The sequence below is a fragment of the Lutjanus erythropterus genome, chromosome 17, assembly GCF_056507025.1.
Source record: "Lutjanus erythropterus isolate fLutEry1 chromosome 17, fLutEry1.hap2, whole genome shotgun sequence".
NCBI lineage: Eukaryota > Metazoa > Chordata > Actinopteri > Lutjaniformes > Lutjanidae > Lutjanus > Lutjanus erythropterus.
The window spans coordinates 13,205,148-13,219,940 of NC_139333.1; the positions used below are offsets into that span (position 1 = coordinate 13,205,148).

At 38.4% G+C, this 14,793-nt stretch overlaps 1 protein-coding gene across 1 annotated transcript; it reads left to right on the forward strand.

Moving 5' to 3' along the window:
- Positions 1 to 88: 88 nt before the first annotated feature.
- ccdc78 (coiled-coil domain containing 78) lies at positions 89 to 7,488 on the forward strand. Its single transcript, XM_084741284.1, has 14 exons — positions 89 to 160; positions 535 to 666; positions 770 to 856; positions 1,699 to 2,055; positions 2,670 to 2,720; positions 2,819 to 2,907; positions 3,160 to 3,238; positions 3,410 to 3,535; positions 4,035 to 4,231; positions 5,521 to 5,695; positions 6,638 to 6,681; positions 6,771 to 6,852; positions 7,009 to 7,109; positions 7,193 to 7,488. Exons 1-14 carry the CDS (start codon positions 89 to 91, stop codon positions 7,278 to 7,280), a joined length of 1,680 nt encoding a protein of 559 aa, XP_084597410.1. The 3' UTR covers positions 7,281 to 7,488.
- The last annotated feature ends 7,305 nt before the right edge of the window (positions 7,489 to 14,793 follow it).

Sequence of the window (14,793 nt, forward strand, 5' to 3'; positions counted from 1 at the left end):
CTGTGTTGTCGACCCATGGCAACATATTGTTGGTGGATACAGTGAGTGTGTTCTTCTCTGCGGCTGTTGACAGTGAATAAAGGTAAAGATGAATACACAGGATCAGCAGCCAGCTTCAAATGAACTTCAGGAGCGACTTCAAGCTCTGACAGAAGAAAATGTAAGTATGATATAGCAGTGAGTCTTCATATGCAGAGGTAATAAGCACTTTTTACACCTGAAAGGGACACATGTTGGCTAGGGTGCGCATGGCAGCTAATTTGACATGCAATAGTAGGGTAAATGCAGGTATATGCAATGATACTGATTAAGGTTCTGTTGCATTCAGGTCAAACAGAGTCAGGGTGCTGCTATTGAGCATGTTGACTCAATGGTGAGGCTCAGCTACACTAAATGGAACTGGACCTTAATTAGTAGGCCCAGTAATGGGCCTGTGTTTACCTTGCTATTTCCTATAAATATATGGCTGCTTTATTCAAGAGGATAACATGCCTTTGTCATCTCATTGTCAAGAAGAGTTTCTGTTCACTTTAGTTGCAGCTGCGTGACAAAAATGAACGCCTTTTCACCAAAGTGGGCTACATGGAGAGCAGACTGGGCCACCTGGCCAGCTCCAACACCGACCTGTCCTGCAGGCTGGTGCAGAGTGAGGAGGAAAAACTGAAGGTACAGTTTATGAGCTGTACATTAAACACAGTCTATATGAGCTTCACCGTTTCTCTCCAGCGCAGAACCAGAAGATTTTACAGTCCTTGTTTTCGTCTTTCAGATATCTAAGGAGCTCGTGGAGGAGAAAATTCAGATGAACAAGATGAGAGAGCAGTTTGAAGAAGAGTCATTTGAGCTGAAAAACAAGGTGAGGATTTGCTGAAGGTTTTCTTAATTGAGATTTTATATAAATATATATTTTCCATTTGTGTTTTTTTTAATTCATTATCAAAAAATGACAGTGAAAGTTTACTGTTTCAGTGACACAAGTTGAGGAATCATTGCAAAAATGTGTGTTTATGCATATATTTTATATTCTGTAAAGAATATTGGCTGATATATCCTCCTAAGACCCGGTGATTCATTTTTGTCCTCTGTAGCAGACAGTGACGCTGAGGTCTTTACTTCAAACCCCATTCATGCAGTGTATTTGAGTCTTATTGTCCAAGAAAAGCACATCCTGGGTTGGATGTAACATACTTAGGGGTGTAGCCAACAGAACACATCTTCTGACATTTCAAAATGGCAGGCAAGATTTTGAAGGTTAATGTCAACTTTAAGCCTTTCAAAATGCACATTTTAACTCATGTCTTTTGTGGGAGACAGCGGAACCTGCTTCTTCTCATTTTCAACCATTTTCCATACTTCAGGAAACAGAGCACTGAGTGAGGCAGAACAGAGTTTGATCTGTGTGACCACATGATCAGGCTTGAGCTAATTTCAGATATATATGGATATATTTAAATTTTCTAACTCTGTAGTAATTAACTAACTCAGTTGGGCCCTACTTATAATAAGGTATATGCACTAAAGTAACACTAAAATAAAACTAAAATAACATTTTTCAATAACTTCTAGATTACGGACAAGAAGATTAAATTAGTTAATGAAGTTAAATTCAGTCTTTTACTGGTTAATTCTCCTCTACATCCCTGCTCTCTGTGCGATTCACTGAGACTGTCTGTGCTGCACTTTCTTTTCCTTTGTTAGATATTGAACCAAGACGGTGTGATAACAGAGCTTGAGATGGAGCGAGACAAGCTGTTCAGGGAACTCCAGTCAGCTGAGGCTTGTCTGAAAGTGGGAGAGAAGAGCGGCCAAGACCTGACAGAGGAGTATGCCACGCTGAAGAAGAGCTACCTCACTCTAGCTGAGGTCCACAATAAAGAGCTGGCACAGAGTGAGGAGCTGAGCGCTGAGCTGCTGGCACTGGCCCAGGCCCAGGACACCCTCCGCAGGCAGCTGGAGGAGCAGCAGCAGACTGTGAGGACCACCACCCAGGGCCTGCATGGTGAACTTGACAGGGTGAAGGTCCTGATCGACCGCATGTCGCAAAACAGAGTCAAGGTGAGACGGTGTGTTAATGAATTTGTTAATCTTCACTACTGTTCAGATGCAGAGGAAATGGAAACAGGAAGGGACAAAAGAGATTTTTAGTTCCTGAGTTAAGTTCCTGTCACTCAATAGTTCCTAAGACCTTAAAGGAGTTGCTCACAACAAAAGTAATAATTGTGCACAATTGAAAGTACTCCTAGTTTTGTTGGAAAAAAAAATCACAGATCGTGGTCGTCCCATCTCAGCTATCCAGAAGAAAATATTGCAGCTCCAATATATTGTAAGCAGAACATGTTCTTCTCCATGTATAAAATGAAATAGCACGACTTAGGGCTGAACAATTAATCAACATTTTATTGAAACTTCAATATGGCCTGATGTAAATTTCAAATTGTAGGAGTCACAATATTTGTTAAAGGCAAAATGTGTGCGAAAAAAACATTTGAAACGAATATTGCAGCGCTCTTCTGGCCTACGGATCATATTCTACAGACTGAAGTATGCAGTTAAGACTCTCACACTGAGTTGAAATGAAGTCTTGCTGCGCCACCGTGGCGATGGTAGAAGAAACAATGAAACTCGCCATTATAATTTAAATGTTTATCCCAACATCACTGTTTCAACAGCTTGAGGATCTGGCAGCTTTGGACAAGGAACAAAAAAACATGGAAAAAACTGTGAGTATTTTTACATATATTTCATTGCTGGAATAGTGGTCAATCCAGTGCATATGTTTTAGGGTCCTTTGCCTTCTCATTCATCTGCTCTCATACAGCTGCTTGGAAACCAAGATGAGATTAAAGGCATGCTGGAGAAAATGAAGAACAGCTACAAGGAGCAGCAGAGGAAACTGGAGGAGAAAGTGTGAGGGCCAGTGAATGTTTGTCATTTACTCGTGCACAGGCTTAATTAAGATGAAACGTGATTATCTTTCCATCATCTCAGGATGTATCCATCCCACATGCATCTGCTCTGTGTTCCCTCTTTGATTTTTCCTCTGTGCTGTGGCTTTATTTGCTGTGTGTGATGTGGTCTCTTTGCTGGCCCCTGTGATGTGGCCGTCATGTGGGTTTTGGTCACTACTCTCTTGTGGTTGAGCCTGTGTTTGGTCATCAGGGTGGTGATGGGTAAAGAGCACCAGGAGGACAAGAGAGCGATCCGTAAGAGCCAGCAGGAACTATCTGAGCAGAGTGCGGTGAGCATGATGAATCCCATACTGATTTACAGAAAGTTAAGAAAGAAAGGATTGTCGACACTGTCGCTGTTTTGCAACCTTTGAATCAATGTTAATTTTTAGTAGCAAGTTGCAAAAGTTACTAGATGAATATGTGTCAAATTCAGATGATATTTGTTACTTCTGTCCAAGGCACTGATGTGCTCTCAGAGCCGAGTGAAGGAGGTCGAAGAGGAGAACTCAAAGCTGCAGCTTCAAGTCAAAGAGCTGAACGAGGAATACCGTGCAAGGCTTGTGTGCTATTTACAGGACTTAGCTGTGAGGTTCACCACTCACAAATGCATTTCTACAGCATAGTAGGGGTATAACAAAATATCAAATATCACAATAAAAAAGGTCTAAACGCTGTACTGGACTGTGGTGATGTCTACCATGATTTTATGTGGTAAATTATTTTATTCTATTTCATTTATTTTCTAAAATGACTGTTGCATTGTTTTTATTCAGACACTGTACATATATAATTCAAGCATTGTTTGCCATTTCCAGTTCTAGAACAATTAATGCAATATTTTTACACATGTTTAGGTCATGGCACTTCAAGTTAAAAGCACAAAAATAATTTTATGCAAACAAAAAAGCCTGACAAAGGCAATTTTTTCAAGTCATAAAAAATACTTTAAATATTGTACCGTAGTCTTTTTATTGTGGTATTACTGTACCTTGACTTTTTTTCTTTTTAAATTATTGTTACACCTCTACAACATAAAGTAGGATGTTCTCAAACACAACATCCACCTGCATGTCTTACATTTAGGAGTACTTTGATGGACTTGGAGAAGGTAAAGGCTCGTCAGAGTCTTCTGAGATGAGGGCGTTTGTGGACAGCATGCTGCAGGACGTCCGTTCATCCTACAGGGCCAGAGAGGAACAGCTCGCCTCTGCTGCTCGCTTCTATAAGAAGAGACTTCAGAAGATCACAAAGACCCATCATGCTCTCCTTATTGCGTACAGGTGAGACTTCTTTACTGTTGTAGAGTTGGGACCGATGACATCCAGTATCTGTATTCGGTGTCGATATTGATGTATTTGACTTATTGGACATCATCGATTCAAAAACTGATCCAGCTTCCAGCTTCCATATTCTGTTTTTCTTTTTTCAATGAATTAAATTTATAGAATAATGTAATTTTAGGCTCACAGCCAAAGTGTTGCAAAAATAAATGAATAATTTAACAGTTCTATAAAGACATCCAGTATTTCCATATAATTTTTTCTTCCAGAATTCAATGAGTTAGATGTTCAGGCACACATTGTGCCGCACCATAAATTCAACATGCCCTTAGTTTTTGAGATATTTTGTTCTTGGAACGCAGAAAAACAACAACAACATGACAGTATCACATTGGCAGATATCTATAATCAAGTACTGGATTGTAACTGAAAAAGTGGATTGGTGCATCTCTAATTTAGACACAGGTATGTGTCTTTAGTTCCTGCTTTTCTATGCATATTCATAAACATCCTGCTGAAACTTGTTACTTGTTACCACAGGTTACCAAACTTTTTTTTGCATATGACCCTTTAATACATGCCAGCTTGTGACCCCTCGTAACTAGTGAATGAAAAAGATTTCATTTGAAAAATTTTGCCAGAAGAGATTCATTTCTTTGGTATTTTATGTAAAAGGGAAAAAGCAAAGATTAGAGATTCAGTCGAAAAACAACATAACATAACATAACATTACATAACAGAATTTTGCCTAGCAGAATTTTTTTTACACTGTGCAGCACATATTCAGCACTTACAAATTTAAATTGCCTCTACATATATATTATTAGAATTACTTAACTTTAGCATTAGACTTAACTACAAATTTGGGGGTTGTGTTTAAAGGGCAACTTCATCATCTTGATTTTTTAAATGGAAACTCACTCAATCATTTCACATCCTGGGAATGAGACTTCAGTCAACCAGTCTCTCTTGCTACTACAGCTTCGACCTTGAGAGTTTATGTGTAGCGACATCATCATGCACTGGACTTTGGAAAATAGCATTTTGACACTAAAACGTATTTGATTGTTCGGATTTGAATACATAAAGACACTACTGTGAAGCTACAGAATGATAGAAACACTTCCAAAAACTTAAAAATAATAGGCCCACCATCTAATTGTAAAGATTCTCCACTGATTGTGTTTGATTTAAATTGGAGGAGTGGGGTACCAGTGCTGCCATCAAGAGCAAATTCCCTGTTCATCCATAATGAGTAACAAGCCACACTGGTACGCTGTGATCTTCAGGGTTCAGAGGGATCAGATCTTGGCCCAACATGAGAGCACTCTTGACCCTGGACCCCCAGAAGCCCACTTCAGCTTGGAGGCCACTGAGCTCAGAGATGAAACTGAGAAGGAGCTCCAGCACCTCCGTCGGGACAAGGCGAGGCTGGAGGGCGAGCTGCAGGCGGCCCGGGAGCAGGTAGCACCATAGAAAGATGGCTTTGAAGTGGATTGATCTGCTTTTGTTTTGTCTGCTGGATGCTTGTATTTGGTCCGTGGGGACTCGTCTTTGTGTCCATACTTCCTTTACAGAGACAAACACTGTTTGTTTTGTGAGAGATTAAATGGAAGAATGACTTCAAAGTTTGTGTCCTGCAGTAGCAAAAAGCTGCAGCAGAGGTGGACTGCAGATCATGTAGCAGCACTGATGGATGTGAGATTTGTTGACGTTAAACCTTAACTGGGTGGTTGTCATGGTGACTGGAGCAATGTCAGAAGTTTATTTATTTTAGATGTAATTTCACTTTTTGGTTAATACTCTAACTTTCTTTATGTCCCACAAGTTCTCTTTGTGATGTCATGTTAACAAAACACACATCTAAAGTCACGTTGGCGGCGTACAATATACCAGCTGCAGTCTTGACTGAAATGTCCCCATGTGACTGACAGAGAACCATATGGAAATGTTCTCTTAACAGCCCAACTGTCTTCTCTGTAATGTTGCAATGTGACCGAAATGTAATGTCTCCCTAAAGTCATATAGGGAACTTTGAACTTCCCCTCCTATGTGAGTTAACTTTATCTACAATACAAACATGAGAGAGGCACTGATCTTCTCATCTTACTCTTGCCAAGAAGGAGAGTGAGCGTGTCTTCCAACATTTTGAACTGTTCCTTTAACGTGTTGTGTTTCTGGCTAAACTGACCCCTCCTTAAATGAAGTTCTTATGGGAAAAAAAGGTTCTTACTTACTTATTTACTTGAATGAAAAGCATGTTAGAAGTAACTCTTTTCACTTTTTAGGAGAAAAAAATGTTGCAGCTCAGATTATGTTTATGTCATACAGTTCATTCATGTTGCCTGGTTATGAATACACACATTTATGTGTTCATGATGATTCAAGCTGCCTTTTCTGTTCCAGGTGGCTAACCTCAAAATGCCAGTTCAACATTTAAACCACCAGGGGTGAGTGTCATTTTTGTATTTTACCAAATGATGGATTCGGTCAGCTGTGGATTGTGTCATAAAAATTATGAATTATGTAACTTAATCAGGCCAACAAAACAGGAGGAGATATGCGAGGAATCCTGGACGGACATACGGAAACAGCTGAGGGAGATCACAGACTCTACGCTGGTAAACAAAACGTTCTCACCCTGTGACATCTGGATTGTCAAATTATACAAACTTTTTTTTCTTTATATATATATATATAAGGACACTGGAAATCTTTTGTTTGTAAAACAATTTTCTATGATGAAGGTGTCCTGAAGTTTTCCTGTCTTCACGCAGGTGGGCTTTGAGAAGGAGCGCGCTGTCCTCATCACCAGGGCAACAGTTGCAGAGGCGCAGGTGTCAGAGTTGCAGGAGTACATTGACAACCACCTGGGCAGGTCAGGAAGTTACCTCATGTGAAAGTCATCTAACTTTCACTTTCAGCTGAGTGTTATATATGGAGCTTTACCACTGCCTGCAGGTACAAAGAGGAGATCTCACATCTGTGCAGACTGCAGGGGACACAGGAGGCGAGACGTTCCCAAAGTGCTAATTCATCACTCCGTTAGGAAAACTGGCCACAAAATCTGAGCCTCTGTCTAATTTAAACTATTTTGCAATATGTGACTATTTTTAAGTTTTAAACTTTGTAGCTTAATATTAAATATACAAATGAAAACTCGTGTCGGGTTTTAAATGAATAAACATATTTAAAGTTAAGCAGAGCTCTACTGCACAATTAAAAACTACTTTCAGTTTAAAAATATACACTGAAATCAGTTTAATCAATATGGAGATGCATGCAGATTTTTTAAAAGTTAAACTGGAGTTTGAACCTCAGTTTGGTTTTTACACAAATCTAGATTAAATTTAATTCTGTTGCACCAAACTACTGTTGCAAACTATTAAATATTTATTTCAGTGTAATCATACATAAACCAGTGCTGCTATTATTCAAATTAGAATATCTGACTCCTTTTCATTGGAAGCTGAATATGCTGTTTTGGCCTGAGAGAGGCATGTGCATGGTGTGCATTTATTTACACCATCACTAGGTGGTGCTGCTCATACTGGTGGTTTTCTCCATGAAAGGCCCCCAAAGAAAACCGGCCTTGAGAAAAAAATGCCTGGAATGTTTGTAAAGCTTATGTCAATTTCACGAGCTCGGGAGAAGAAAGCGTGGTGACAATGAGGGGTCACCCTGGTGAGAATAATGTCATTACATGTTACCCAGACACGTACACGCCCGTGAATACTTTTCCCTCAATGCCGTGCTGAGAACTGCAGCGCAAACAAGCCAGGCTTTTTCCAGGATGAGGGTTCATATTTATAACCTCAGTGTTGGAGTGAATAGGCATCTACTCCCTTTAAATCCCTTTAATAGTGAAAAGGTCTGCATTTTTTTCTGGTGTGTTTGGGTAGCTGGGTTTCGTAGTTTGCATTAGTGCCATAGCTGACATAACTTTAAAATGAGGAATTCCTTTAAAAAGTTTGATTTAAAAGTTTTTGTTTCAAAAAATTCAACTGAGATTTTTGTTGAAAAATTGAAATGTTGCAGTTAAAGCACGGTGGGGAATGATGGGAAAAGTAGAAGAGATGGAAAGAGTCATACGCATGTCACCCCAATCCTCTTTTCAGGGGGCATGCCAGTAGGAGGAGGGGAGCAGGGGTGTGAAAGTTTGAGAGGAATGGGAAGTGGGATTTTGTTAGTAATGTATTACACTCCCAGGGCCCTGGGAAAAGGGGTGGGGGGTGTTCAGCTTGGGCCCATGCCAACATAGTCACTGTGCCAAAGCGCTGGGTGCTGGGGACCACTCCTCTCACCGGCGGATCTGTGGGAAAATCAAAACCAGGTTGTTCTTTGCTGCTCTGCCAACAAAGACAGAGAGACGATACGCCGACAGAGGCGTCTGCAAACCTGCACAAATGAAGTGAAGTCTGAGTAAACAAAAAGTAAGGAAAGTAGCCGAAGTTGTAGCATTACAAATGTAGAGAGTTGAAGTCTGGTGCACCACAGCTGGCCCCCAATGAGGCCAAGTGCCAAGTTTTTTTCACAGACTTGAGGCATTTTGGAGATGCTCATTTCTTGGACTGTGAACAACTTTTTATTAAGCAATGTATGTGGATGTTATTGTCATGCAAATACTGATAATACCAATGATCACATTAAATTAAACTAGTCTAATAATTAACAAAAACTTAAAATACTTATTTTGTTACCATGTTGAAATGCTGAGGTATTGTAGTACTGGTAGGTGAAAAGTAGTGGTTTGTGATCATTTGTGATTATTGAATGATGAAACATTGTTCAGATAAACAAACCAATTTGCTGCATTTGACAAATTTCATTTAATTTAGTAATCTAATCTATTTTTAAAACAGCTTAAAAATTACTTAACTTTTTCAAGCAAAATGTAGAAAGTTTCCAGACTTCCAGTGACATTTATTGCCCAAACCCCCAAAACCTACAAATGATAAATCTTCATTTGTTCATTTGAAGCAGAAGAATTGAGTGGTGAAATATTACTTTATCATATTTTAGTGAAATAATCTTAGTGATCTCATCTCACAGAGCTCAAGATTTTATCCACAGAAGACAGTCCACTTCCATGGAGGCTGCCATGTTGTACTGCCAAGTTTCTACAGTAGCCCAGAATGGACAAACCAAACACTAGCTCTAGAGACAGCCTTTCACATTTTTTTGTGATTTTTGCAGTGACTGTAGGATCTCCTACATACTTGGAAGGGGAGGGTGTCGCAAGATGGTTGTATTCTCGATCCTCACTGCTAGATGCCTCAAAAAACTACACACTGGTCCTTTAAATGGACAGACAAGTCACAGATCAGTTTGGTTCTGATTCTCTCATAGCTGAGTTTGAAACGAATCAGATAAATCAGTCAAAATGCTGAAACAAAGCACATTATCTTTAAATGTTACTCTGCATTTGCCATTTAATGATCATTAGATGTTTTTTTTTTCAGTGCCTTAAGTTTTGTTTTTAGGTGACCAAAGCTACATTTACTCCTTATTTAGTAAAATGCAATCCACAACATTTTAAGCTTCTCCCCCAGAAATGACCATTAAGTTGAACTGACTCTTTTCTGCCTCGTCAAAACTGAACATTTTAAGCTTCACAGAGAAACAAATCATTTCAGTTCTGTTTGCATTTGCATTCTGTTATATTTTACGAGTGCTGCTTCTGTTATAGAGAGCTTATGTTCATTTCTCTCCAGTATCATATATTGTAATTCACTTCACATTCATTTTAGGCTCTTATCTATCTCTTTTCTTTATTTTTGATCTGTCAAAAAACATATAATACTATTTTGTCATGTCAAATAAAAAAAACTAGATTTGACATCAATTCTAATGTTTTATGTCATTTATTTGGGAAGTGAAAACTAAGATCTGAACACTACAGGGAAAGGCTTATGGTAAGAGACTGATGCCATTCCAGATTAAGAAAAATGAACTGGTATCATGTTGCAATGTGAAAAGTTTATTGTTGGAGATATTTTCACATTATTAAAACATACAAACTTATCTCGTTCTGGCAAGAAACTTTTCTTGCTATAACAATATGCTATTCATCTTGTTATAATGTGAAACATTTGTAACGTAACATATTGTTTTAAATGTATAACTTATTATTTCATGTAATAATTCTTAGTGTTATTAACTTTCATGTTAACAATATAAGTTGTCTTGCAGTTGTATGAAACGTTTCACGTTATAAGATAATAAGATAAATAGTATATTGTTATAACAAGAAAAGTCTCTTGTTGTAATGTGATAACTATAAGTTATCATGTTATAACATGAAAATATGTTGTTGTTTCTATGTCATAACATGAAAATTTCTTACAATGTTAAAAAAAAAACTTGTTAAACAAGAAACTTTTCATGTTATAATGTGATTCTGAGCCATTCTTTTTCTGGTTTGGCAGCAGTATTCTGCTGTACTGAGCTACTTAGTGAGCTGACAAATACTTCATGGTATTTCATAATTTTGGGAAAATACTACTACTACTACTAATGCTCTTGTTGTCGAAAGAAGGTTCAGTCAAATTCCCAAAAAGAGAAACCTGTGAATGGTTTTAACAACACAGAACATTAGCATTCTGGTTTATGTTGAATCATTATACTGCTAAACCCTGACCTAATCAACATCACAACTGTGAGTAAACTATTTGATGCTTATTCACTTTCCCTGCTCTCTTGTGTTTTGTTGGTGATGCTTTGGGCACAGATTTGTTTTGTGGCCAGCGCAGTGGGAAAGAGGTTGGATGAATGTGTGGTTCTGAGGATGGGAAGCAGGGTGGAGCGATGCAGAGGAAGTACCTCACATGGCCTGCGATGGGCCGCTCGTCAAGAGGCCCTTTGTTTTAGGAGGTTAATGCCTAATTGATACAGGCTTAATGAGAGCGGGCTGTGTGTGCAGAGTGTGTGTGAGCCGGGGGCTGGACGGCCCTGCCATAATTGGAACGGACAAGCCTTGTGTGGAGGAGTGCACAGGGAAGGGATTTATGGGAACGCAAGGAAAGGACAGGGAGAGTGGGAACGAGGAAGAAAAGGTGACAATGAGAACGAGGAATGTGCAGGCAGTGGGGAGAGGAATCTGCTGTGATAGTGAGAGTATTGCAAGATCATGAGAAAGAGGTTGTGACAATGGAAAAGTGAGCATGAAGCTCAACCAGGATGTTCCCATCGATGTTGACTTAGTGCACATTGAAGTTTCATGGACGGTTTCTTGGAGTCTCCCATGAAACTGATGAATTATGGTCCATTTTTAGGTTGCTGCAGATTGTATGTGCAATATACCAGTAACAGGATCAGTTTAATATATTAGTAACACTTAATAATAACCATCAATAAGAAATGGTAAATTAATCATTAATTAAACTTCAGTTAATAGTTATTTAACTGTTAACAAACAATATTAAGTTTTAATTTGTTAATAATTACCAATGGATTTATAAACCTGTTACATAGAGAGATGGACCAAATATTTGTAAGTCTTTGTTAATGGTTAACAATTAAATTGTGTTATTTAGCAGTGGGTTACATAGTGTTGCGTTATGCAGCGTAGCATTGCATTATGTGACGTTGCATAACTTTACCTATGTGAACTGATGTAAGTAATCTACTTATTTCAACCTAAAGCGTGATCTCTTCCTAAACCTTCCCAAGTATTTTTGTTTCCTAAACCTATTCAAGTAGGTTTTGTGTGTATTTTGAAAGTCTGCATACTTAATGATTCATAATTAATGGTTAATCTTAATAATTAGTTTGTAAACTGTCTATAAACATTATTTGGATGGTTATTATAAAGTAGAAATAATGCATAGCATTATAATAATGTGTAGCATTGCAGTGCATAACATTGTGCTAATTATTGTTAAACTGCATAGCATTGCACTGAATATGTTGCATAGTGTTGCATATTATTGCATTTCATTATGTTACTTTACATATGTCAACTGATGCAAGTGACATAACTTATTTCAACCTAAAGCATGATCATTTCCTAAGCCTTCCCAAGTATTTTTGTTTTTAAAACTACCCAAGTAGGTTTTGTGCCTGTCTTTTCAAAGTGTAAATAATCTTGCACATGCAAAGATTTTGTTAGAGGGGTATAATACATAATTTTAACTGTTTTTAACTGTAAAATAGTTGAATTAATCAATTTACCATTCATTATATATTATACATATTAAAAAATGTTACAATACCATTTTTATGATAGGTTTTAATTAATGAATGCATAAATGCCAGCATAAAGTCTGTAACTGTCTATTTTCTGAGACACCTGTCTTTTCTTTTCTGATGAACTGTCTTTTCGACCCCCTCCTTCAGTCTGACAGTCTCAGACTATTCATGCAAGAGTCCCCAGCTCTGCTCCAGACAAGCTTTCAGTATGAAGGCTGGAGAGGCATTAAGAGGGAGGAGGGAAGGGGGCAGGAGAGGGGAGCACACAAGAGCCGTGCACTTCAGAAAACCTTGAAGAATTAGGACTGAAAGCTATGGAGATTCTGGGTGGCTAAGAAAAAAGGGGAAAAAAAGAATGAAAAGAAGAAAAAATAAAGGGGGTCAGTGTGCATAATTAAAAAGATGAGAGGGGAAACAATGTGAAATGGATTTTTGGAAGTGAGGCTTAAACAGAACGAGCTGCAAAGCGACAAATTGAACGGTCTAAAGTGAGAGTGTTGAGGAAAGACAGAATATAGGGTGAGAAAAGGGAGGAGGAAGAGGTACAGTAAGGGTGAGAAAGACAGGGGAGGGAGGCAGCTTCATGAACAAGAGCGAGTGAGAATGAGGCTGAGTGTCGGTGAGGGAAGGAGAGAGGGACAGACCCTCTGTTTTCCCACACTCGCTCGGTTCCCACAGCGGACCTGGCTAATCCCTGTCTTAATTGGGGGAGAATTCCAGCGCACATGTTCCCCTGGAATGAGCGTAGAGCGAAGGGAGAGGAAGGCCCAGCAGCTTCTGACACATCAGACAGGCCTCAGCGGCTGGGCTGATGCACAATGTGTGAGTGCACTTTGTTGGAATATAAACATGCCGCCCAACTGTCAGCACATCTGACGCATAAATGGCTTCACAAGTTTCTCTGCTTCTTTTTCTTTTCACTCGATCCAACATTAAAAGTGCTCTTAGCAGCCACTTAGCATTGCTCAGTCACACTGCACCATGTGAAAAGTATGTAACCTTACATTTCATGAATGTTAAAAGGAAAAAAACAACCTAAAACGTTCACACATTGTTCAAAGGGTCAGTTAACCCAAATTCGGTATGTTTACTTTTTCCCCCTTACCTCTACAGCTATCAAGCCACGGTCAGTTTCAAGTTCAAGTTTTCAAGTTTAGCTCTAAGACATTTGATGATATTCAGTACAATATTAGTCAATAAAATTTCATTTATGATGCAAAAATACATTTTAATTCACAAGAGTATTGTCGCTATAAACACTGTTGACAGTGATGTCTAAATGTGTGTATAATAACTTGAACTAACTAGTGAGAGAACATAGTGGAGCATTTGTTAACTTAATAACTCAGGAGTTGGTGGAGACCAAAACAGAGCTAAAAGGCGAGCTCTTTTCATGCATACAGGCAATGCTTAAATAAATAAGGAAAGGGACAGTGCAGCATATGGCAGAAAAGCAGCATTTATTTATTGTTTCCACCATGGATAAAAAGCAAAGCCAGCAAAACTTTATTTATATAGCACATTTCCCAGGTGGACGCACAACGAGCTGTTCAGAGTGTGAGCCACCAAAGTTGCAGTCACAGGGACTTTGTGAATAGTGTAAAATAAACCCAGTTAAAACAGATGCATAAAAAATATACAAAGTTAAAACCGCTTAAGATCAGTTGTTGCAGTTAAAGCAAAACTATCAGTATGGCTATAGACCCAGTGAAAACATATATTTTTGTAACTTTGGTGCATTGACCCTTTAAAAGTAAGATTACAATAACAACGTTTCTAGTGACATGGATATACAATTTTTGTAAATCTAATCACCAAAGTCTTCAACAATGACAATGCATTAGCTAGAGTGTTTTTTGGTCCTTATTTTGCACCAAAACTCAAAGGTCACACAGGAGACTGAGGCAATTTTTCTATCAGCAGCTCCCTCAATAGACCAGAATGCAGTGCAGCTACCATACATGTTGGACATAAAGTCAGAGATTGGGATCAATCAGCACTATTGCAGCATTGTTTATGAGTTAGTTTGCTTGCTGGGTATCTATCACATAAGTCCATTTCCCTGTCTTTGATTATAAGCAATAATGTCACAGCTTTTCAAATTAATTCAGGGAAATTGAGGAAATCAGAAACACTGAAACAAACAGGACAGAACTACAAACCTTAATATACATGTTACCAAGTGATAATATAAGTGTCGAAATTTCTATATCAAATGATGTGTTTTTCCTTTTATACTAATATTTTCCTTTTATACTAATAAATAAACATCTGCACGAGTTTCATAATAGCAGCACTATTAAAATATCATTACATTTTCACATATTTTACAGCACTGCACACTGGGCGTATCTGTTGACAAATGTTGCCCT